The 22,568-nt window shown below is 43.3% G+C and overlaps 1 protein-coding gene across 1 annotated transcript; it reads right to left on the bottom strand.

The window, feature by feature from the left end:
* Nucleotides 1-20,007: 20,007 nt before the first annotated feature.
* On the bottom strand, nt 20,008-21,198 carry ZNF350 (zinc finger protein 350; the record flags this gene model as incomplete). Its single annotated transcript, XM_079118719.1, has 1 exon — nt 20,008-21,198. One exon carries the CDS (start codon nt 21,196-21,198, stop codon nt 20,008-20,010), a length of 1,191 nt encoding a protein of 396 aa, XP_078974845.1.
* Between the last annotated feature and the right edge of the window lie 1,370 nt (nt 21,199-22,568).

Here is a 22,568-nt window from a genome sequence, read left to right as displayed (position 1 = left end):
AATCATTTTGCTCAAAAATAGGGTATAACCTAAATGTTGTTAATTCCTTCTCTGCCATGTTAACAGCGGTAGGAATTCTTGGTCTACTGACTTCTCTAGGGGCAAGGTGAAGCACTGAAGCAGGACCTTTCAAATATAAATTACAGAAGTACTGTGCTAACTCATCCTCCTCTACATATAAATGCCTTCCAGTCCTCTGAATAGAAATTTTGTCCCCACTATCAGGTATCCTTCTATCCACAGAAACATGGTTGGGGCTAGCTTCTGAATCTTTTTCTTTTTTATCAACGAACAATTCCCCAGAAGAATGACTCTGGTCTAAAGCTCTTAATAGCATTTCTAAGACTCGTGCCCAAATTGTCCAAAAACCACAAATCAACATCTTGGTCCAAATTAAAAGCAAGTTTCTATTACAGTCCAAACTAAATTCCCATAGCCTGCTATTGTGCTTCCAATCCCCAGGCTATCTCTCCTCTCATCAAGAGGCCTGGCCCTGGCCTGAGCAGGGAGCAGCCCTGTTCTGTAGGTGTCCATCCTTCCCCTCAGGGAGCAGAAACATGCTGCTTCTGGAGGCCTGAAAGCTATGGAGGGAATACACATATTTAAACTAGAAAACTTGCAGAGGAATTTCCACTTCGAAGTTAGAGATTTATCTGAATTCCTGATTAGGATCTTTTCTTCCCAGGATTCTAAACTTTTGCACCTATCTAAGTCTAGTTGTTTCTCAGACTCATACACTCACAGAGATGTAGGCAGACCTGCCTGACTGAGTCTGCAGTATTTAAAGTGACCAGATTCCATTTACATTTCAAGGACTGTAGGAGTTTGCGTTCTTTCCACAAAATTTTCACTCTAAGTATTGAATATAACTGAATAGATCTATTTTTATTTGTCTCTGTAAAGAGTGAAATGGCTAGGCTTAATGTCACACAATTAAAATCCCTTCTTTTCTTACTACTAAACTTATTCACATGTGTGTACTTCCCACCAGAAAGGTGCCAACAACATTACTTTTCTTCTTTCTTCTAAAATCCTCTCAAACAGTCACTGTTGGGTGCCAAATGTGGGGGGGCCTCTCTGCCACATCCACGTGGATGAGAAAAGGGTTAACTGCCAGAGGAGAATGTTGGCAGGTTTATCTATTACCCAAAAAATGTATCTACTCAATAAACACACAATAGCCAATACTCTGTTAAATTGAGAGGGGGCATGACTGGTCTGGCACACCAGCTCTGACCTCTTACAACAATGATTCACCCAACTCTTTTATTTATAACATACAGGTAAAGGGGGACCAGAACTGGGAGGAGCTTCCTCTGTGCTGGACAGGATAGGGTGGAGTTAGGGAAGCCATTCTCTTAGGGGGAAATTTCAGAAGGAGACAGAGAACCACTCCCACACAGTGCCACATGCTTCCCCACAGTTCCTAGAAGCCAGGCCTCTGTGTTCCATGGCTCAACCTAGTCTGATTCTGCTAAATAAGGATGCTTCCCACAATCTTGGTTTTTACAGTAAAATAAGTAAAATAGATTTGACATGTATGGGATTACTCAAATGTATTTGTTAGAGGCAACTGATTAATTTACAAAAGTTAAAATGCTGTTAAATAACATTGAGTACTCTTAACTCCTTCAGTTCCATGGTGTAACATACTTAAACATTATTGGTGTTTTCATAGATTGGTAAATAAAAAGGGTTAAAAGTTGCTTTGTGTCATCACTAAAACAACATTACTAAGAGTTAAGTCCTAACAGGTACAATTCTATATACGAAGGGATCCAAAAGTTTCAACTGTGTTTCAATTAGAGTACTATAAATAACAAAATATTTTATCTTATTAACATGGAGGAATTTATCTAAATTCAGAAATTTCAAAAGAGTTGTTTCAAAACGTGAACAAAAAAAGCGGTCAACAAATAGGAAAGAGAAAAATAAAAGGTTCTAAGTATGGAAATATATTTAGGAGAAGGAAAAATGTTTCTAGGTAAGAAAGTCTTTGTGTGATGAAATTCATGAGGATTTAAGTAAGTGCTAAGAAAGTCTGTGTGTAAATAAAGGGCAGATTTCAACAAGTTTGTGTGTAACTAAGTTGGTTATATGTATGTGAGACAATAAGTGAAAGCTATTTAAGGTTTTTCCTGAGGTCAAATACTAATGTACTGATAGAAACCAAAGTTTAATCCATATGTTAAAATGACAAGGATGTCTTTAAAACATTAATCTACTCTTAACATTGTGTCTGTTAAGTAGTCTTAAAAATAAGGTTTTGTACAATTATGGTTAACAATAAATATTAGAGTATTGTACTACATTACAGAGTCTAAATTTTCCTTTAAAAACTAAACTTGGTAATATAAAAATATCAAGGTAATTATGGGAGTTGTCACTCTTCTTTGTATATTAATATGTTCATATCCTCCAGGTATACAAGTTTTTACAGTAGAAAATTTATCAAGCTGCTGTTCTCCAAATTAAACTGGTCTGTAATGGTAATTTTAAACTTGTAAAAATAGTTAATTTTATTGGGTAGTTATTTACATCATTTAATGTTCTGTAACAGGACCTGTATCAATAGGATATATGTAAAATTTTATCCCTTCTACACTAGGATAAAAATGTAAATGTATTTCTAAAAGTTAGTGAGAGTCTGATTTGTCTAAATGTTAATATCATGAAACATGAAAGCATTCTGCCATTTTGCTATACAAAAGGAAAGCTAAAAGCTCTCTCAGCCTCTCCTTGATTCATGTTTTAGATGTAATGTCATATTGTGTTGACTGACGTTCATATGGACTCAGGAAACAATGTATATTAACTTTGTAAAATGATGCTTAAAGAGGAGGCAGGGATCAGCTTCAGAACCAGAACACTTAGGATTGTGAAGAGCCCCATTTCCCCTGAGATAAGGCTCAGCCTCCCACCCTGCTGCATGTCAGAATAGTTCCAAAATAAGCCAGACTTCAGCTCACTTAAAGTTAAATTCAAAATGTTGGTTTTTTTGTTGTAAAATTACTGTGATCTCAAACAGGGGATATAATGTATAGCTCAGCCAAAATTCTAGATAGCTACTACACCAACTAAATATGTTTTTACTGTCATTAATTTCATTTTGTATTTTCCTTGTAAACTCTATAACTTTTGCTTGGTTAATATTTTACAGAAGTACTACTTCAAGAACAAACAACCTAAGTTAATTTGAGATAATAAGGTATCACCTATAGCACAGACAAGATAATATAGACCGCAATTAAATAAAAGGGGATAATAGCAGTAAAGTTACAGACATTGAAGTTAAAGCCAGTACTCTTACTTATGACTGGTGAGACTGACTTGCTGGATGGTTAAGATCAAGACTTAAAGATTGAGATTAAAACAAAGAGGCCAAGAAAACCAGTATTTGTCTCTTGCCCTCAGAGTCAGCCTGAATCCAGGGAACAAGAGAACTTCTCTAAGGAACTTTGCAACTCTGGGCTACATGACCTCCCAATCAGGGAGATTTATGAGGCCACTAGAGAATGAGAAGTCGATCAGTGCACCTGCTACAGAGGAAGTCATTGGAAAAGGGAGACATCCCTGATGTTTCTAAGGGAAGCCACCTCATCAAGGAGACCCTACCTAGTGAATGGCACTGAAGAAACTAAGAAGCTGCTCTCAAGTTCCCCACAAGTGACCCCTGTGGGAAATCAGTTGACTCTTAAGAGACAGGAACAGATCAATTTGACCAGCTTGATCCTCACCACCTAGAAAAACAGTTAAAACAAAAACATAGCCATTCTTGGGCATTTAAAAAAGAAACAATAGTTAAATATAACTTAAGATGTACATTTGTGTTAGCCCACCAGAATAAGTAAAGACTGGAGGTTACAAAACAGAATACTCAACAAGTTGTTTCTCATTGTCGAGTTGCTTTTGCAGTATTAGGCTGTCCATTACAATTCAAAACTGATAATGCACTGGCTCATACTAGTTCTTTTCAAAAGTCTTGCCACCAATTTTATAATGAACACAGAACAAGCATTCCTTATAATCCTCTAGGTTAAGTCATTGTAGAATGAGCTCATTCATCTATTAAGCTACAATTACAAAAATGAAAGGGGGGAGATAAGACACCACAAAATAACCTTAATCATGCCTTGTTTTTAAACTTTTTAAACTGTGATACTGACAGTCACATGGCAGTTGAGAGACACATGTCTTCCACTGTGACAGGTTCTTTGGGTCTAGTTTGGTGGAAAGATTTATAAACAGGACAGTGGAAAGGACCAGATCCAGTAATACTGGGGGTAGAGGCCATGTTTGTGTCTTTTCAGAAGAAGCATTCTGTCCTATTTGGATAACTGAACATGCCATCAAGCATGGAGGACCTGGAACCAAGGTTCAAATGGTTGAGGATTGAACCAGAGACATCAACCCTGACCTCCAGGGAGAACAGGAAGTCAATGAGGAGAAGGAAGAGGAAGAACCAAGCGAACCAAACACTCCACCTGCCAACATGGGAACAAATGAGGAATCTGATTCAACAGCTTGAAATCATGATTGAACAACAAGGAGAAGTTAATCTCCAATCACAATGTTTGTAGCCACGTTAGCTCTATTGAGCTGTCAAGTTACCATACCCTCAGAACCAAGAGCCAGAACCTCAAAATGCCCATCATTTGCATTTTAAATAATATTAAAAAGGGGGAGATGTGGGAAGTCATCCTTATCTAGCAGAATCAGACAGTTCCCTGTATAGTTTCCCTGAGAGAATGGCTACCCTAACTCACCCTATCCTGTCCATCACAGAAGAAGCTCCTCCCAGTCTTGCCCCCTTTACCTGTCTGCCTATAAATAAAACAGAGTTGGGCTACTCCAGGTTGTTGTTGTTAGAGGCCAGAGCTGGTATGGCCAGATCCATCACAACCCCTCTCATTTAAAAAGAGTATTGGCTCTTGTGTGTTTATTGAATATATAAGTTTGGGGGTAATAGATTGAAAAAGAGCCAATATCCTCCTCTGGCAGTTAACCCTTTTCTCATCCACATGTGATGAGGCAGAGGGGTCCCCCACAGCTGAGTAATACTCCACTGTGTATATGTACCACATTTTATTTATTCATTCGTCTGTTGAAGAACACCTAGGTTGGTTCCATAGCTTAGCTATTGTGAATTGAGCTGCTATAAAGAGTGATGCAACCATGTCACTGTAGTGTGCTGATCTGAAGTCCTTTGGGTGTAAGCTGAAGAGTGGAATAGCTGGGTCAAGTGGTGGTTCCATTCCAAGATTTCTAAGGAATCTCCATACTGCTTCCTGCTTCCTTTCTTCATTACTTCCATTCCCAGTTTTTTGTTTTGTTTTGTTTTTTTGTTTTGTTTTTTGCGGTACTGGGGATCGAACTCAGGACCTTGTGCTTGCGAGGCAAGCACTCTACCAGCTGAGCTATCTCCCCAGCCCTCTTCATTACTTCCTAATGCACTCTACAGTGAATCTATCTGGTTGGCTAAGCCTCAACCACATGCTTGTTGGGACTAATGACACGTTAACTAACTCAGGCTGACTCCTTGCTCCCTGGCAAGTGAGCAAGATCAAGGCCTCAAAGGCCGTTTCAAAAGTTAATGATGATAAATCAGACCACCGTCAGGAATTGGTTAACAACAGTTCTGTGAACGTGATCAGCTCGTGCTTGCCATATAGTCCTATGGGACTCTCGCCTGTGTGAACACCACCCCCACTTTGCTGACCTTTAAGCTGATTGGTTCCTGCCTAGCCTTCACCCTACATAAAAGCTGTGTGACTTCCTCAATAAACAAGTTCCTGCTGTGACTGGTCTCCCTGATGCGTGTGATTGTCCTCTGCCCAGAGGGCTGGGTGTGGGCTGTGAGTCTGCCCAACCTTTGCCAGTCTGCCCTTTTTGGGGAGTGCTCCCTTCCCTTGTCGCTGGTCAAGAAAAGCAAGGGGGCTAAAGACCCCAACATCTGGCACCCAATGTGGGGCACCTCAAGGCTGATCTGCAGCCAAAGCAGAGGCAGCTTCAAAACCGAAAGTACCGGCAGATTGGGCCAAGCAAGTTCCGAGGTAAGGGCAACCCTGAAAAGATGGGGCAAACACACACCACACATGGTGACCCTGCACTCTCAGCTCTAGACTCATGCTGAAGAGTAGGGGCCTTGAGTTGTCTGATACACAGGCAGAAAAAGCCTGGGACATCTTTATTCAGGTGGCCCCTTGGCTTCCTGCCGCTAATCTTTTTGACTGGTCCACATGGGATCATGTAGTACAACTTGTTAGGAAGAGTGAAATTAATTTAGGGGAGGGTCCCCCATTGGGAGTCTACCCTACATTATCCACCCTTAAGGCCTGCTTCTCTCCAGGACCTCCCAAAGGGGGCTCCAAGGTTCCCCCCAAAGAGCCGCCACCTAAAGAACCATTGGCGCCTCCCATTTCATCTCCTTCCAGAAACTTGCCACATAGTAGATGTTGGGAAACCTTTAATGAGGAGCCCAATCCACCTCCGTCCGCTCCTCCCAAGGTTGAAGAACCATGAGGGCAACCAGCCTCTACACATAGCGAGGGCCCACTTCCACCCCAGGGAGACTCACTGCCGCCATCTTGTATTCTGGTGCCACATCAGACTCCAATGAAAGCCCTCACCCTCCTCCTTCTGGATGGCAGGAAATCTTCCCAGTGGCCATTTTATGATACTGGGAGAGAACTCACTGACTCTAACCTCCCCCCTCCCTGTAGGGGGCCTTCCCAGTAAATGCTAACCCAGGGGTAACTGGCCTGCTATATGGTACCCATGGGAGGCACAAGATTTAAAGGAACTAAAGAAACCTGTTTCAGAGGATAGGCCCAATTCCCCTTTGGGCTGAAACCATCCTCCAGGGCCTTGCCCACCAGCAGTGCACCACTCAGGATTGGAAGAACCTAACTAAAGCTGTCCTTCCTGGTCCTTTATAGCTAAAGTGGTGTGCCTTTTTTAATGAAGAATGTCATGCTCAGGCTGAATGTAACCAGGCCGCTAACCCTCCTGTCCCAGTTACTTATGGGATGCTCTCGGGGTCCCGTGACTAATTCTCTACTGGCCTCTTACAGGCTGCCATCCTGGCCCCATATCAAGAACAAATAAAAGCCCTAGGGTTAGCAGCATGGAAAAAGCTAGAGGAGGGCCCCTCAGAACCCCCATCACAGGGATTACCCAGAAGGCAACTGAGGACCTAGCAACCTTCATTGAAAGGGTAGAAAGAAGCCTTCAGAGAAAATTTCCTCCGGAGCCCCTAAGAGATTAATTTGTTAAAATGTTAGTTTGGGAAGGAATGACTACCAATCACAAATTGACCTGTGCAGGGATGAAAGATCGCTCCATGGGAAGGTGGATTGTGGCTACCAAAGATATTGGCACAGAAGTGCATCAGTCTCAATCCTTGGTCACAGCCCTACAGGCCCAAACTGCCTCACTTACTGATGGCAGCCTTGTCACCAGTTGCAGCTAAGGGTAAAGGAGTATGTTATGGCTGCAGGCAACCAGGCTACTTCAAGAGGGATTGCCCCACTGGTTGGGTGCATTCTAAGACTCCACCCGGACGCTCTACAGGTTCAGCTCAAAGCCCTGCCAGTTCAGCTCAAAGGCTAGCCACCCCCAAAATGCCTTTCCCAAAATAGAGAAAGGGATTCCATTGGCAGAAGGATTGCAAATCTAAATTCAACATTGAGGGGAAATCTTTAAACTAATCAGGGGGCACCCTCCAGCCCCATCACACAAAGGAGTTTTCTCCCCCAATATCCCCCCTGAGGTACATTGGACTGTTTCCATTGTCCCTGGGGTCAGGCCAAAAATGGACATTTTTATAGCAGGAAAGAAATTCTGCTGTCTCACTGACACTGGAGCGGATAGGACTGTGTTAAGAAAGGAGGAAGTTCCACCTCAATGGAGGTTGATTCCTGGCCCCCAGTTGCTTGGGGTAGGAGGTGATACTAAATCAGAAGAGACCAAAAATTGGCTCAAATGGCGGGATATGGATGGTGCCCAGGGAGACGTGCACCCCCTCGTGGCCTCAGGTCTTACTGCAAATTTACTAGGACAGGATATCTTAGGGGAAGCAGAGGTCTATATAACAACTGATCAAAAGGCAGTGTATGATGACCTCCTTGAGCAAGAGGAATACGAACAACAATTTAATCTATCTGGCCTTTTAGCAATTACAGAGACCCTCTTTTTGAGGCATCTAGGCAGAAGGTCCCAGCACCCCAGGTAAAGACTCACCCCCAATCCTAAGGGCCACTGTTCCAATAACGCCAGTCATCCAATGGCTCCCAGGCCCCCCAATATGGGTGGAACAGTGGCCATTACCCCAAAATAAGCTTCAACATTTAAGAAACATTGTACAAGAACAACTAACCTTAGATCATATCAGACCATCTCTAAACCCCTGGAATAGTCCAGTTTTTGTCATCCAAAAAACATCAGGAAAATGGAGGATGCTTCAGGATCTCAGGAAAATAAATAGTCATATGGTTCCGATAGGAACCCCTTTAAGGGGTCTTTCCTGGATCCCCTCTATCCCACGAGATCTCCTGCTTCTTGTATTGATATCAAAGATTGTTTCTTCTCCATACCACTCCACCCACACAATTGTGAGAAGTTTGCTTTCTCAGTGCCCTCTACCAATTACCAAGGACCAGATGAATGTTATGAATGGGTGGTTCTACCCCAAGGCATGGCAAATAGCCCTGCATTTTGTCAACATTTTGTTTCTGAGCTCCTTCAACCCCTATGAAAAAGGCCACAAATTACTTTGTGTATTTACATGGATGACATTATTATAGGAGCCACTAATGCCCTACAATTAAGCTCAGCATACAAAGAACTCCAAGGCCTTCTAGAGAAAGGAGGACTACATATATCTAATGATAAGGTCCAAACTGTCCCTCCCTTCAAGATACTGGGAACTGAGCTTAAATTGGAATTGGATTCTGTTTGTCCCCTTAAACCTCAATTACTCCTCCAATCCTCCTATTCCTTGATTTACAAAAATTATTAGGGGCGCTTAATTGGTTGAGACTATGGCTTCCTATCTCTATGGAGGATATCCTCCCTCTCTTTGACCTGCTATGGGACAAAGATCCTACAAACATTGTTACCCTAACTCAAGACCATCAACATATACTCCAAAAAATACAAGTAGCCTTAACTCTACATGGTTGGCTTGATACCAGCCTGAAGACCCCCTTAGACTCTGGATTCTCCCCGGTTCTCAGCTGTCCATTGCAGCCCTAACTCAGCGGGGAGAGCCCTTTCAATGGATACATGCAGTCATAGGTGCAGCTCCTAGGGTCTATACTCAACTCAACCAATTGGCTGACCTTATAATTAAAGGCAGGGATGCCACCCTTAGGCACTATGGAAAAGAGTCTAATGTTTTGACAGTGCCCTATCACCTGTCAGATTTTGAATGGGTTCAAAGGAATAACAATAGAGTATCCTGTGCATTGGAGGGCTTCTTAGGGAAGATTGATTGCCATTGTGGGTCAACCAAATGGGTGTGCTCGTTTCCAAAACTGAAATGGACACCGCCTATACTTTTTTCCACTAAACCCCTCCCTAAAGATGTAAATGTATTCACAGCTGGAGGAAAAGAGGGATCTGCTGTTGTAATTTACCCCCCCCAGTCCCAGATTAGTGAAACAGGAAGTAATTAGCCATTTTGAACCAGTTATTGGGTCAGCACAATTTAAGGATTAATATGCAATTGCTATGGCCCTAACTCAAGTACAAGAACCCATGAATCTTTTCTCAGATAGCGTATATGTGGAAAACCTGCTACCCACATTGGTCTCCTCATATATCAAGTTAAATAAAAATCCTATTACCCCCTCGATGATCCAGGTACGGTCCTTGTTAAAGGAGCATGCTGAACCCATATTCTTATGGCATCTAAGAGGACATCAAAATCTACCCAGCTCCCTTGCACAAGGCAATGCTGTGGCCGACCAGTTAGCCACATCAGGGACCTCAATAGCTTCAGCCCAACCTCAACAGGACTTACAACTAGCCCAAGGCCTTCATGACCTGACCCATTTAAATTGGAGAGGGTTACATCATAAGTTTCCTTTGGTCCCCGTAAAGGATTTTAAAAAGATTGTAAGAACCTGCAAATCTTGCCTACCTTTCTTACAGGTTCCACCTCTCCAATTCCCCGGGGTAAACCCCAGAAGTTTAAAACCTAACATTATCTGGCAAACTGATGTAACTCATTATGCACCATTTGGAAAATTAAAATATATAGTCATGTCTATTGATACTTACTCCCATGCCTACTGGGCCACTGCTCACTCTGGTGAAAAGGCCAAGCATGCTGAAGCCATTTCTTACAATGTTTTGCCATTTTAGGCTTGCCTCAACAAATCAAAACAGATAATGGGCCCTGTTTTACAAGTAAATCATTACAAGAATTTTTCAACAATTGGTATATTAAACACACTACAGGAATCCCATATAATCCAAAAGGACAAGCCATAATTGAAAGACATAATAAAACTTTAAAAGATCAACTAATAAAAAAGGGAGAAAATAACCCCCATGATCGATTAAGGATAGCAATGCTTACATTAAATATTTTAAATTTCTCAAGAAATCAGCCTTCAACTGCCTTCCAATGACACTGGGCCAATCAGGTGCCTTACCTGAAAGTTGAAGTTCAATGGAAAGACCCATTAATTGGATGCTGGCATGGTCCTGATCCACTAATACGTGCTGGCAGAGGTTTTGGATGTGTGTTCCCAATTGGAGAATCAAACCCTATTTGGGTGCCTGCCAGAAATCTTAAATATTTACATCAACAACCAGAACAGCAAAAATTACCCAGAGGTCACAATCCTCCCAAATAATCAATCCCTACCTATACCATCTGTGGAGCACTCCAACCCATAGGAGTGGCTACAGGAGTAGGGACAGGAATTTCAGGCATAAGCACGTCTCTCGCTCTCTATAATAAGCTTTCTCAACAGACAATTGATGATATGTTGCCAGTACCATTTTAGATCTACAGTCTCAACTTGATTCCTTGGCTGCTGTCATCCTGCAAAATCATCATAGTTTGGATCTGCTAACAGCAAAGGAAGGAGGGCTTTGCCTGTTCCTTGGTGAAGAGTGCTGTTTCTACGCCAACCACTCTGGCATTGTACAAGATAAAATCAAAACCCTACAAGAAGATCTGGAACGTCGCAGGAGCGAGTGCCACTCTAATTTCCTCTGGACTGGGTTACACGGGTGGCTCCCCTACCTCCTCCCACTTATGGGACCACTAATCGCCATTATCCTTGTGTTCACCTTTGGGCCTTGCATAATCAATAAGCTTATCCATTTCCTGAAAAGCCAGGCTGTCTGTGAAGCTCATGGTGGTCCGACAGCATTATACCGCCCTTCATAATGATGATTGGGAGCCCTATAGGATCATGGATCACTCATATCAGGACACTGGGGTCTAAGTGTCTCTCCCTTAAGCCCTGCTCCTCCTGAGGGCCCTGCCTGAAGTGCTAAGGTGGTACTCAATGACAGGTAAGATCCTCAGAGAAGGACAACCTAAGACAGGCACACCTTCTAGTAAGGAGGACCCCCAAACTGCTAGGGTGATGTTCCATGACGGGTAAGACCCTCCCAGGGGCAACCTAGGACAGACACACCCTTAATATAAAACAAAAAAGGGGGCTATGTTGGGACTAATGACACGTTAACTAACTCAGGCTGACTCCTTGCTCCCTGGCAAGTGAGTAAGATCAAGGCCTCAAAGGTGGTTTCAAAAGTTAATGGCAATAAATCAGACCACCATCAGGGATTGGTTAACAACAGTTTTGTGAACGTGATCAGCTCGTGCTTGTCATATAGTCCTATGGGACTCTCGCCTGTATGAACACCCCCCCCCACCTTGCTGACCTTTAAGCTGATTGGTTTCCGCCTAGCCCCCACCCTACATAAAAGCTGTGTGACTTCCTCAATAAACGAGTTCCTGCTGTGACGGGTCTCCCTGACGCCTGTGATTGTCCTCTGCCCAGAGGGCTGGGTGAAGGCTGTGAGTCGGCCCAACCTTTGCTGGTCTGGCCCTGTTGGGGAGTGTCCCTTCCCTTGTCGCTGGTCAAGAAGAGCAAAAGGGCTAAAGACCCCAACACATGCTCAAACACAAACATCCAGAATAGTTTGAGAAATGCCTATGTTGTATTTTTGGCTTTTCAAACCATTGTGGACTCTTCCTGATAGAGAATAAAGTCACTTAATCTGGGAATTAAGATCCTGAGGAGCTCAGAACATGCTCAAAAACCATTACTTCTGAATATTTTTTCTGAAATCTATTCCAATTTTTAAAAATTCAACGTAACACTGTTTGCTAATATTTTAACACCAGATCACAAGTGAAATTCATTTGTATTTTGTTCTATTTTTTTTTGCTGCATTATTAACAATGTAATTTTTTTGTCTCAACATGAAGATAACATAAAAAATACCAAAAAGTAAAATATGAAGAAAACTGTCAAAATAAATGGCAAGAAAGAAAAATATTTTAAAGACCCAGGGAGACAATATAAAGAACTCAAAAAGCTTAACAGATGAGGTGGTACATGCCTGTAATCCCAGTGGCTTGGGAGGCTGAGGCAAGAGGATCATGAGTTCAAAGCCAGCCTCAACAACAGCAAGGTGCTGAGAAACTCAGTGAGACTCTGTCTCTAAATAAAATGTAAAACAGGGCTTGGGGATGTGGCTTAGTGGTTGAGTGCCCCTGAGTTCAATCCCTTGTACTCCTCCCAAACACAAACACACACACACACACACAAAAAAAAAAAAAAAAGAAGAAGAAAAAAAAAGAAAATAACCAAATCAATAAGTGCAGTGGCAAAGGAACTGAACTGACACTTCATAGAAGAAGAAATACAATCTATCAACAAATATATGAACAAATGTTCAACATCTCTACCAAATAGAGAAAAGAGAATTAAAAGTACACTGAGATTTCATATCACTCCAGTCAGATTAACAATTATAAAGAATACAAATAACAATAAATGTTGGTGAGAATGTGGGGGAAAAGGTACACTTATACATTACTGCTGGAACAATAAAGTGGTGCAACAACTCTGGAAAGCAGTATGGAGATTTCTTAGAGAAGTCAGAAGGGAACTACCATTTGACCCAGCTGTCCCATTCCTCGGTTTATACCCAAAGGACTTCAAATCAGCATAGTACAGTGAGGTAACCACATCAATGTGTGTATAGCAGCTCAATTCACAATAGCCAAGTCAGGGATCCAATCTAGATCCCCTTCACCAAATAAATAGATAAATAAAATGTGGTGTACATACGCAATGGAATATTACTCAGCCATAAAGAATGAACTTACGATGTTTTCCAGTGAATGGATGGAACTAGAGGTCATCATGCTAAGTGAAATAAACCAATCCCCAAAAAACAAAGGTCACATGTTCTCTCTCATATGTGGATGCTAACACACATTAAGGGCTTGGGGAGGGAAGAGTAAAAGTACTTTAGATTAGACAAAGGGGTAAGAAAGGAAGGGAGGAGGAATAAGAATAGGAAAGGTAGTAGAATGAGTTAGACATAACTTTCCTATGTTCATATATATGAACACAGACCAGTGAAATTCCACATGTGCAACCACAAGAATGGGAAGTCATACTCCATGTATGTCAAAATACACATACTGTCATGTGTAACTAAAAAGAAAAGTTTAAAAAAAAATTTAAAGGCCAAGGGAGAAATTCATGCTTCAGCGCCTGGACATATTTACTTCTCTGGGGAGATAACCTGCTTCCTCTGTAGGAAGAAGCAAATTACCTAACTTTTGTGCTTTCTTGCTGGAATCAGCTGCCAAAGGCATCTGGTTGTTCAACAAAATGATCCACAGATCTTAATTTTTATTAATCATCTGAACTTAAAATCATAAGCAGACTCTATGACCTGCATATTCCCGCATTCCAAGTTGGTCTTGGCCATTGACACAATGGTCAATACTCGTTTGGCTTTTATCAAGGCAAACTTTTCCAATTTGATCCATTTGTATAACCTTCATAAACTTAACATGAAAGAAAGGGGGAAATAAATAAACATAACAACCGGCTTTGACCTGGTTGGTCATTCTCTTCTGTTTTCAGGGAATGTCCAGTATTTCTGCCTTTTGAATTTTCTATTATTAAGAAAATTCTGATGGATGATCTCAAATCTCAGACTAATGCTATCCCCCAGAAGTGATCACCTAATCCTGAAATTCTCTTCTTACTTCACTTGACTCTAAGGACTCAAAAGCAAATGCACATTAAAGTGGTGCATCATCCGGAGCCAACGCCGCGACCCTGTCGTTCTGAAGCAGCGGTGGGCGGAACAATGCCTCCTCCGATTTCCCAGCACCTGTGCACATGGAGCACTTCATGGCAAAGGGAGTTAGGTTGCCTTCATGTTACCGTCGCTAACCAACCAAACTCGAAATAAGGAGATTTCCCGGGTTATCTGGATTAGCCGCGTGTCCACACAAGGGTCCTTCTGAGGGGAAGAAGTGAAAGGATGGACATTTTTTTAAGCTGTTTTATCTCAACTCCCTAAGGTCTCCCTCCCAGTGACGGGAACAAAGCCCTTAAAGCTGTTCCAGGAAACAGCCCCAAACAGAGAGTAAAAGAGTAATTGGAGCAGGATAGTATTCAGGCAGTTAAGACACCAGAATCTACACCCTGTTGTAAAACATTGTGAAACATGTTGTATGTTATCAGCAAACCCAGACCCCCTTTGAAATTTCCCGGCAGCTTTGTTCCCCTTTTCCCTTTCATGTGCGACCCCTCCGATGTGTGGTCTCTGCCTTTATAAACCTACAAGATTTTTTGCTTGGGACTCGACTCCTGACTCCTGAGTTGGGTCCCAGCGGAGCTGGAATAAACTTGCCTCTTGCCTCTTGCGGTTTGCATCAAGTGAGCCTCCTGCAGTTGATTGGGGTTGCCTTCGATCCATGGGACAGAGTTGGGGTTTCCTTTTTGGGGACCTTACAGAAGGAAGCAGGAAAGTCAGACAGATGTGACTGAAGTGAAAGACCTCCGCCCAAACCTCTCCACACAAACACAAGGTCCTTCCTGACAGTCGAACAGAAACAAACACCGCGCTCCCACTCACACCCGAGTTCCCACCCAGAGACCCTGTTGGCTGCCCGCTCCTTCCCTGGGCTTCTCACGTCTGACCCGCGCTTTAAATGGAGTCTGGACGGGCTCCGCATTCCGACGCACAGCTGCCGCCCCTGGCCCTGAGCCCATCCCAAAGCGCTATCGGCCTTTCATCTCTTCACAGGGTCAGAGTACTGACCTCCAGGACTGCCGGGGCCCAGTCCTTCACGCCAGGCCCTGAGCACCTCCAGCCTCCCCTGGTGGCTGCAGGGCTGACCCGCTTCCAGCGCTGCCCTGTGCCGGGTCCTGGGCGCGGTGCCCGCCTTGTCCTTGCCAGGAACGCCAGATGTTGCCAGGCGCTGGGCTCAGGTGCCCGCCCTGGCCACTCCCCTCCACGTCCCCGACTGAGGCATCACCGGCCCCTGCAGCTTGGCACGGCGCGCGCACTGGAACCCACGTCCCTCCCTCTGCCGTCAGCCGCTCGTCTGTTCTGGGGCCAGAGCTACCCCAGGCCCAGGCGGAGCGGCCTGCAGCCCACTCAGAAGCACAGGGCCAGCGTGGATCCACGCGCGGGGACAACGTGACTGTGAAGTGGGCACCTGGGATCCTGATGAGGTTCAGGAAGAGCGGGAGGGAATGCGGATTCTGGGTGAGGTTGCTCTGAGACCCTGTGAAGGAGCAGAACCAGCAGGGGGCTGGGGGCTGGAGGGCTGGGAAGGTGGTCTCCGGAGGAAAGAGTGAGGCTTCGCGCATATGCAAACTGTTCCTTAAAAGCAGCGTGTTCTTGGGGCTGGGGCTGGGGCTCAGTGGCAGAGTGCTTGCCTAGCAACTGCAAGGCACTGGGTTCAATTCTCAGCACTGCATATAAATAAAGACCCATGCCAACCAAAAGACACTTTAAAAAAAAAAAAAAAAAAAGGTGTACTCACAATAAAAGAATGCATCTTAACTTTTTCCTAAACTTATTCACTTTTACCCTCTGGCGGTGGGACTGGGTGGAGAGGGGAAGACATTCCTGGAAACAAAACAGCAGTTTCTTCAAAACTGCCACTTACAAGTACTAGCTAAAGTTTACGCAAATAAATTCTTTCCTGTTAAACACAGTATTTTGGAAATAGGACTGACAGTCTAAATGGTTTAAAATGTTTGTTTTCTCTTAAATTGAGTCTATTTTCCCCTACATTTTTAAGAATCAAAAATGTAATAATATTCTAGAGTTTTGGCGACTTTTTTTCTAATTATTCTTTAATTACACGTGACTGTTTATCTGGTCATTATTAGTTAATGCTGCCAACAATTTTAGTGTCATTTTCTGTTTTCCTGCCTTACTCTACCCATAGCCCTAAATGTGAAGACATTTATTTAAAGGTAGTTTTAGGTGCACGGTGGACACATTCACACTGTCAGTTTGAGAGTATTTGATTTGAAAGAGCCAGGGCCAGGTCACTCATATTCAGGGGATGCTCACAATTCACCGCAAGTGATGGATAATACTACATACATATCAAAGTGAAGGTCCTGCCTCCATTACTCCATGCCCCCACTCATTGAGTATACATCCTAACAGCAAAACTAAAATTTTGCACATTACATTCCAAATTAAAAGTGACTATTTCATGGGGAGAAAAGTGTATTTGAGAGTGGCCAAGTAATGTTACCTTGTTTGGCACCATTCCAACTTAAAAAATAAACAGCACACTGAAGGAACCTCTTATTTTGTACAGACAAGGGAGGTATAGTAGTAGAGGATATAATTTGTGCATCCTTTTTGGAGTGTGATTTAGAACCATGTGTACAATTCCCCCCACCCCCAACCCCTGTGCTTGGGATCAAACCCAGGGCCTCAAACATTCTAGTCAAGTTCTCTACCACTGATCTACTTTATGAGCAAACTTTTCATTCTTTTTGATACAGCAATTCCAGCAAGATTTTTAAATGTTTAAATATTAACCACAGCAGTTATTAAAAATACGACTGAAAAGTATAAGTGATATAAATCAGATCCAATTATCTTTGTAAGGGACAACCTGAATGTGTCTCAGTAGCCGAACAGTTCACTATATTAAGGAACGTCTCAACAGAACAGTATACAGTTGTTTAAAAGCAAATAGAGCCAAGTGGGGTGGCATGCACTTTTAATCCCAGTGACCTGGGAAGCTGATGCAGGACCAGCACAAATTCCAGGCCAGCCTGAGCAATTTAGTGAGAACTGTCTCAAAATAAACAGGGCTAGGGGAATGTAGCTCAGTGCTAAAAGACCCCTGGGTCTAATTCCCAATACTGAACCCCTACACACACACACACAGACAAGGGGACTGGAAATACAGGTAGGCTTTAAATCAACCAGCATGATTCCAGGACAGCTCCTAACTACTATGAAGAACTGCCTCACCCCAGCAGGGACAGAGGTCACAAGAGCAGACAAAGGGTGATCTTCGTTGGTGCACTGACCATTCTGAGTTTGGTAACAGACATACATGTACCAAGTGTCGTTAGGTGTGTGGTGGACCTCCTTCTAGGACATCAAACTTGTCAAGTTTTCTTCTGGTCCACAGGGCTCAGGGTAGGTCTCGCCCATCCAACCTCCGACCAGTTCAGGGAGTGAGCTGAGCTGATGCTGCCATGGCAGGATAGATTCACAGAAATAAGTGACAGAATCCAAAGCCCAGGAGAACTCCCCATCTATGGATCACCCATTTGGTTCTCTGCTGGAGACTATCTGCCCTGAATCCATCAGATTACAATGGGTGTGTGTCTGCGTGTGGAGGTGTTCAAAATTAAGTGTACACCAGGAAGCCCTTCTTAAAGATGCAGAATTCTTGCCTGCAGCCCTGAGGTCCAGGATGTGACTCAGGAATGTGCCCTCTTTTAACTCTTGGACTCCTGAGATCAGGAAGCCCACAGAAAACAACTTCAAACAGTCCTGAGTAGTCTCTGCTTATGAGGGCTGGCTTGCTTCCCTCGGCACACTTAGATCTTGGCTCAAATTACAGCGACCGAGAAGTTTTTCCAGGGTGGGAGTGACACCATTAGCACCTGTGCATTAGTGTCAGCTACCAGGTTTGCTGCTGCTTCCTCCAGACATTACATGATTCATTTTTCTACTCTGCCTCACTAGGTGATAAGGTCCACAGAAGCTGTTCCTTGCCTGTTTTATTCACTAGAGTATCTCCAGTGTGTAAAACAATGCCTTGCCCAGTGGTGGCAGTTCGAGATAGTCCAGGAGTAAATTTTTCTAGTAACTCATCAATCTGACTGAATTCTAAGATAGCCACAGCATGGAAAATTTCCATTTCATTCATTCATTTTCCAAACAAAATATAGTTTGTTTTTCTGTGTTGGGAAAATCACGAGCTAGCACTCTCCAAACTAACCAACCAGGATGATGGGAATAGTTGGTTTTGCTCACTGTACTGTCCCTTTTGACAGCCATTACTCACACACAGCTACTGAGCACTTGAAATGTGGCCTGGGAACTGAGGAACTTAATTTCTAATTTTGTCTTTAATAATTTTGTAACTTAAAATTTAAGTTGCCATAAAAATTATAGGGAATTTGCAATATCTTGGACATACAAGGCACAGGCATTAGAGAACAATTTCTTTGTGCTCTGAAATGCGTAAAATACCATTAAAAGCAGTCCTTCCTCAAATAAGATAAACAAGGTGGTGGGGGGAGGACTGAATATCATAAATATACAGGGAAGATCAGTGTGGCAGGAGAATGAGAGGATGAAAGGATGGTAAAGGGAAGGAAATATGGAATGAATTTTAACAAAATCATGTTAGATGCATATAAAATGTACCAAAGAAAATTTCACCTTTATGTGTACATACAAAGTACCAATCAAAATTATATAAAGGAGGTACACATAATTATAAATACTATATGTAATTATAATGCTCTAATAAAAAAATTAATTTTAAAAAGTAATCCACCTCAGCTAGGCACAGTGGCACACACCTGTAATCCTAGCAGCTTGGGAGGCTGAGGCCAGAGGATCACAAGTTCAAAGCCAGCCTCAGCAAAAGCTAGGCACTAAGCAACTGGATGAGACCCTGTCTCTAAATAAAATACAAAATAGGGCTGGGCATGTGGCTCAGTGGTCAAGTGCCCCTGAGTTCAATCCCTGGCACCCCTCCTTTCTTCTCAAAGGAGGAGTACATCTCACTCCTCAAAATGAGATGCTCTCTTAGCCATAAACCATCGTGTCCTCTTGAACCAGTCAACCATGCAGACATTCACACCCTCTAACTAGATCAGCTGGAACGTGAAAATACCAATTACGGAAGACCCAGCTAATGCAGTGCTCTTCCCAGGGACTGGACTTTTTGTTCACCTCTGTGACTTCAGCTCCCAGGACAGGTGTAGGTACAGAGGAAGCATGTGTCAAATACCTGCTGAGTGAACACGCTGACACAGGGAAGGCTCTCACTGCACAGTCCCTCCACAGCAGTTCCACAGTTTTGTGAAATTTCTGGTTTCAGTGATTCCCTCGCATTTGTCTGGGAAAAGTGGGACGACGTGTGTGTCCTGCATCCAGTACCAACCCTTTCCCTTCAACCATCTTGTAGGTTTTTTCATTCATGGCAACATTTAAGATGCTGATTTAAAAATTCACTCTACTTATCTCCTCCACTTAAGTGAACTCAGACTCCCTGCACTCATTTAATTGACAAAACAGCAATTGGTACCTATGTGTTTGGGTACTTAAGGTCACACTGCGCCTCTGTGATAACACAACACTGAGGAAGGATGAGTCTATCACCCTTTCCCAGTCTCAGCATTTGTCATTGCTCTCAGCATATAATTTTCAGCCATTTAGTTTACTAGAAACTTCTGCTCAACCCTTTCCCAAATAGAATGAATTGAGCCTTTCCTATGGGTTTTCTGTGACATAAAATAAGACATAATTGATCACTGGAGGCACAACCACATCCACTGCATCGGTGAGGTCTCGCTCCTGTGTGAATCCCATGCTGTCCCCTGAGGGTGTACATCTGGCCACTGGCTGTCCCACAAGGAACAGGTTCCTGTTAGCAAGGAGTCCACTGATGTCCACTGCTGTCTGAGGGGCCACAGAGGGCACCTGCGTAGTCAGCATGCTAACAGGGTTTTTCTCCTGGTGGGCATCACGAGTATGGAATGAGCTGTCTCCCTCTGCAGGGATTTCCACCTTGCCTGAATCTCCCGGTTTTCCCCTTGTGTGTATTCTCTTGTGTTTAACCAGACAAGACATGTACGCAAAAGCCTTCCCACACTCGCTGCAGCCATAGGGCCTCTCTCCCGTGTGAGTTCTCTGATGGACAATGAGCTTTTGCCTTGTGGTGAAGGCTTTCCCACACTCACTGCATTCAAAGGGCTTCTCTCCTGTGTGAATTCTCTGATGCTTGATGAGCCCTGACCTCTGTGAACAGGACTTTCCACATTCGCTGCACACAAAGGGAGTCTTCCCTGTGTGAAATCGCTGATGAGCTATGAGGCAGGTCTTCTGAATGAAGCCTTTTCCACATTCACCACATGTGTAAGGCTTCTCACCCGTGTGAATCCGTTGATGAACAATGAGGTTTCCTTTCTGGATGAAACCCTTTCCACATTCACTGCATATATAGGGCTTCTCTCCAGTATGAGTCTTCTGGTGTATGTTGAGCCGTGATTTCTTGAGAAAGGCTTTGCCACACTCAGTGCATCTGTAAGGTTTTTCACCTGTGTGGGTTCTGTGGTGCTCAGTGAGCATGAACTTCCTGGAGAAGGCTTTCCCACACAGATGACATCTATGGGGCTTCTCTCCAGTGTGGATGATCTGGTGATCAGTCAGCCAAGACTTTTTGATGAAGGTTTTCCCACATTCGCTGCATACATGAGGTTTCTCTACTTTTTGAGTTTTCTGAGGCTTGGGACAAGTGAACTGAGTTTTAGTGATGAGTTTTCCACTTGCAGGGAATTTAACTCCAGTATGAAGTTGTTCACAAGTAACATGGAGAAAGGATTCTCCATTTCTAGAAATCTCAGCAGAGTTCTTTATTTCACATTGTCTGCTCTGGTCAACCAAAGTTAAGTTTGGTTTCATACTTTTTTCATGAAAATTAAATATACCAAGGTTTTGCCTTAATAGAAACGGAGTTCTGTGCTGATGAACAGAATTTCCAAAGGCTCTATGTTCATGCCACCATACCATCCTGTTCACCTTGCTTTCATTCTCTAAGGGTTTTGGCAGATGATCATCAATTTTCCAAACTTCTATGAAAGAAAAGAACAGTGAGTTTTCTATCACCTTGATCTGGAATAAAAGCATTTTAAAAAAATACCTTGATGTGAGGTCTCTCTGTAATGCCTATGCTATCGAAAGTGTAAACACAACTCAGTTGCCTGGGTACTGGGAGAAAACAATTTCATGAGCAAACCAAAAGTTAATGATGAACACAAGGTTAGATAATTCATAAAAAAATACGGATGTGGATGCTTTCTAAACAAGGCCTTTCGAAACATGGAGAGACTATTAAATAAAACCAAATAACTGTGAGTAGAGACGAGAGGCTGGAGGGAGAGAGCCATCCATTCTACAGATCCTGCTGAATGACCACTGTGTGCCAGGTTCAGTGCCAGTGCTGGGAGTTCACAAACATTCCTGTGTCCACAGAGCCTGCACCAATGTTGGGTAAAATACTTAAAATAGCAAAACATGGGAGCAGCTGAAGACTGTACAAGGTGTTGGAAGGAGCAGTGCGGATGGAGAGAAGTGCAAGTCATCAGGTAAGACAGAGCTCACAGGGGAGTCACGTGCAGCAGCACGTGGAGAGTAAAGAAAAGCAGGAATCAGGGAATAGTCTCTGACTTGAGGCCCCAAGTCGTAGTGCCTTTTAAACAGAGAAATCACTGAAGCACAGAATGGGTGGAACAGTAGCATGTCAACTTGAAGGTGACCACTACATGGGAATTCTGAAGGATCTATAAACCTTGGAAAAAAAGCCTTGACTAGAAATGGATTTGGGAAAACTGTAGTAAATATACAGAACAGAACAAGATCACCTTCAGAGAACACATGAATTCAAAAATGATGAAGACACAGGGCCAGGCTGCAATCACTCTACATTTAGAGTTTGGAAACTAGGGAAAGTCCCCTGGAGGAAACCAGGCTGCTCATCACAGCAGGGAACAGGGAGCACACTGGTCACTGAACAAGCAGCCAAGGGGCAAGTCAGATTCTTCCATACTTGCCCTATCGCTGGGACAGATCCTGGGGTGCTGTCCCTAATACTCACCTTCCTCCTAGCAACACCTTCAAAACCAGCTTTCTCAAAATGCTGTCTCACATTCACTGGAAACCCTCCTCCCACTGTCTTAACTGTGACAGTAGTCTATTCACACAGAAAGAGGGCAGCAGTGGCCCTTGGGGAACATCACATGAGGCAGGGGAGCAGGCTACACTAACAGGATCTG

Source organism: Sciurus vulgaris, assembly GCF_902686455.1.
Source record: "Sciurus vulgaris genome assembly, chromosome: 17".
In the NCBI taxonomy this organism is placed as follows: Eukaryota; Metazoa; Chordata; class Mammalia; order Rodentia; family Sciuridae; genus Sciurus; species Sciurus vulgaris.
This window is presented reverse-complemented; position numbering and strand designations above follow the sequence as displayed.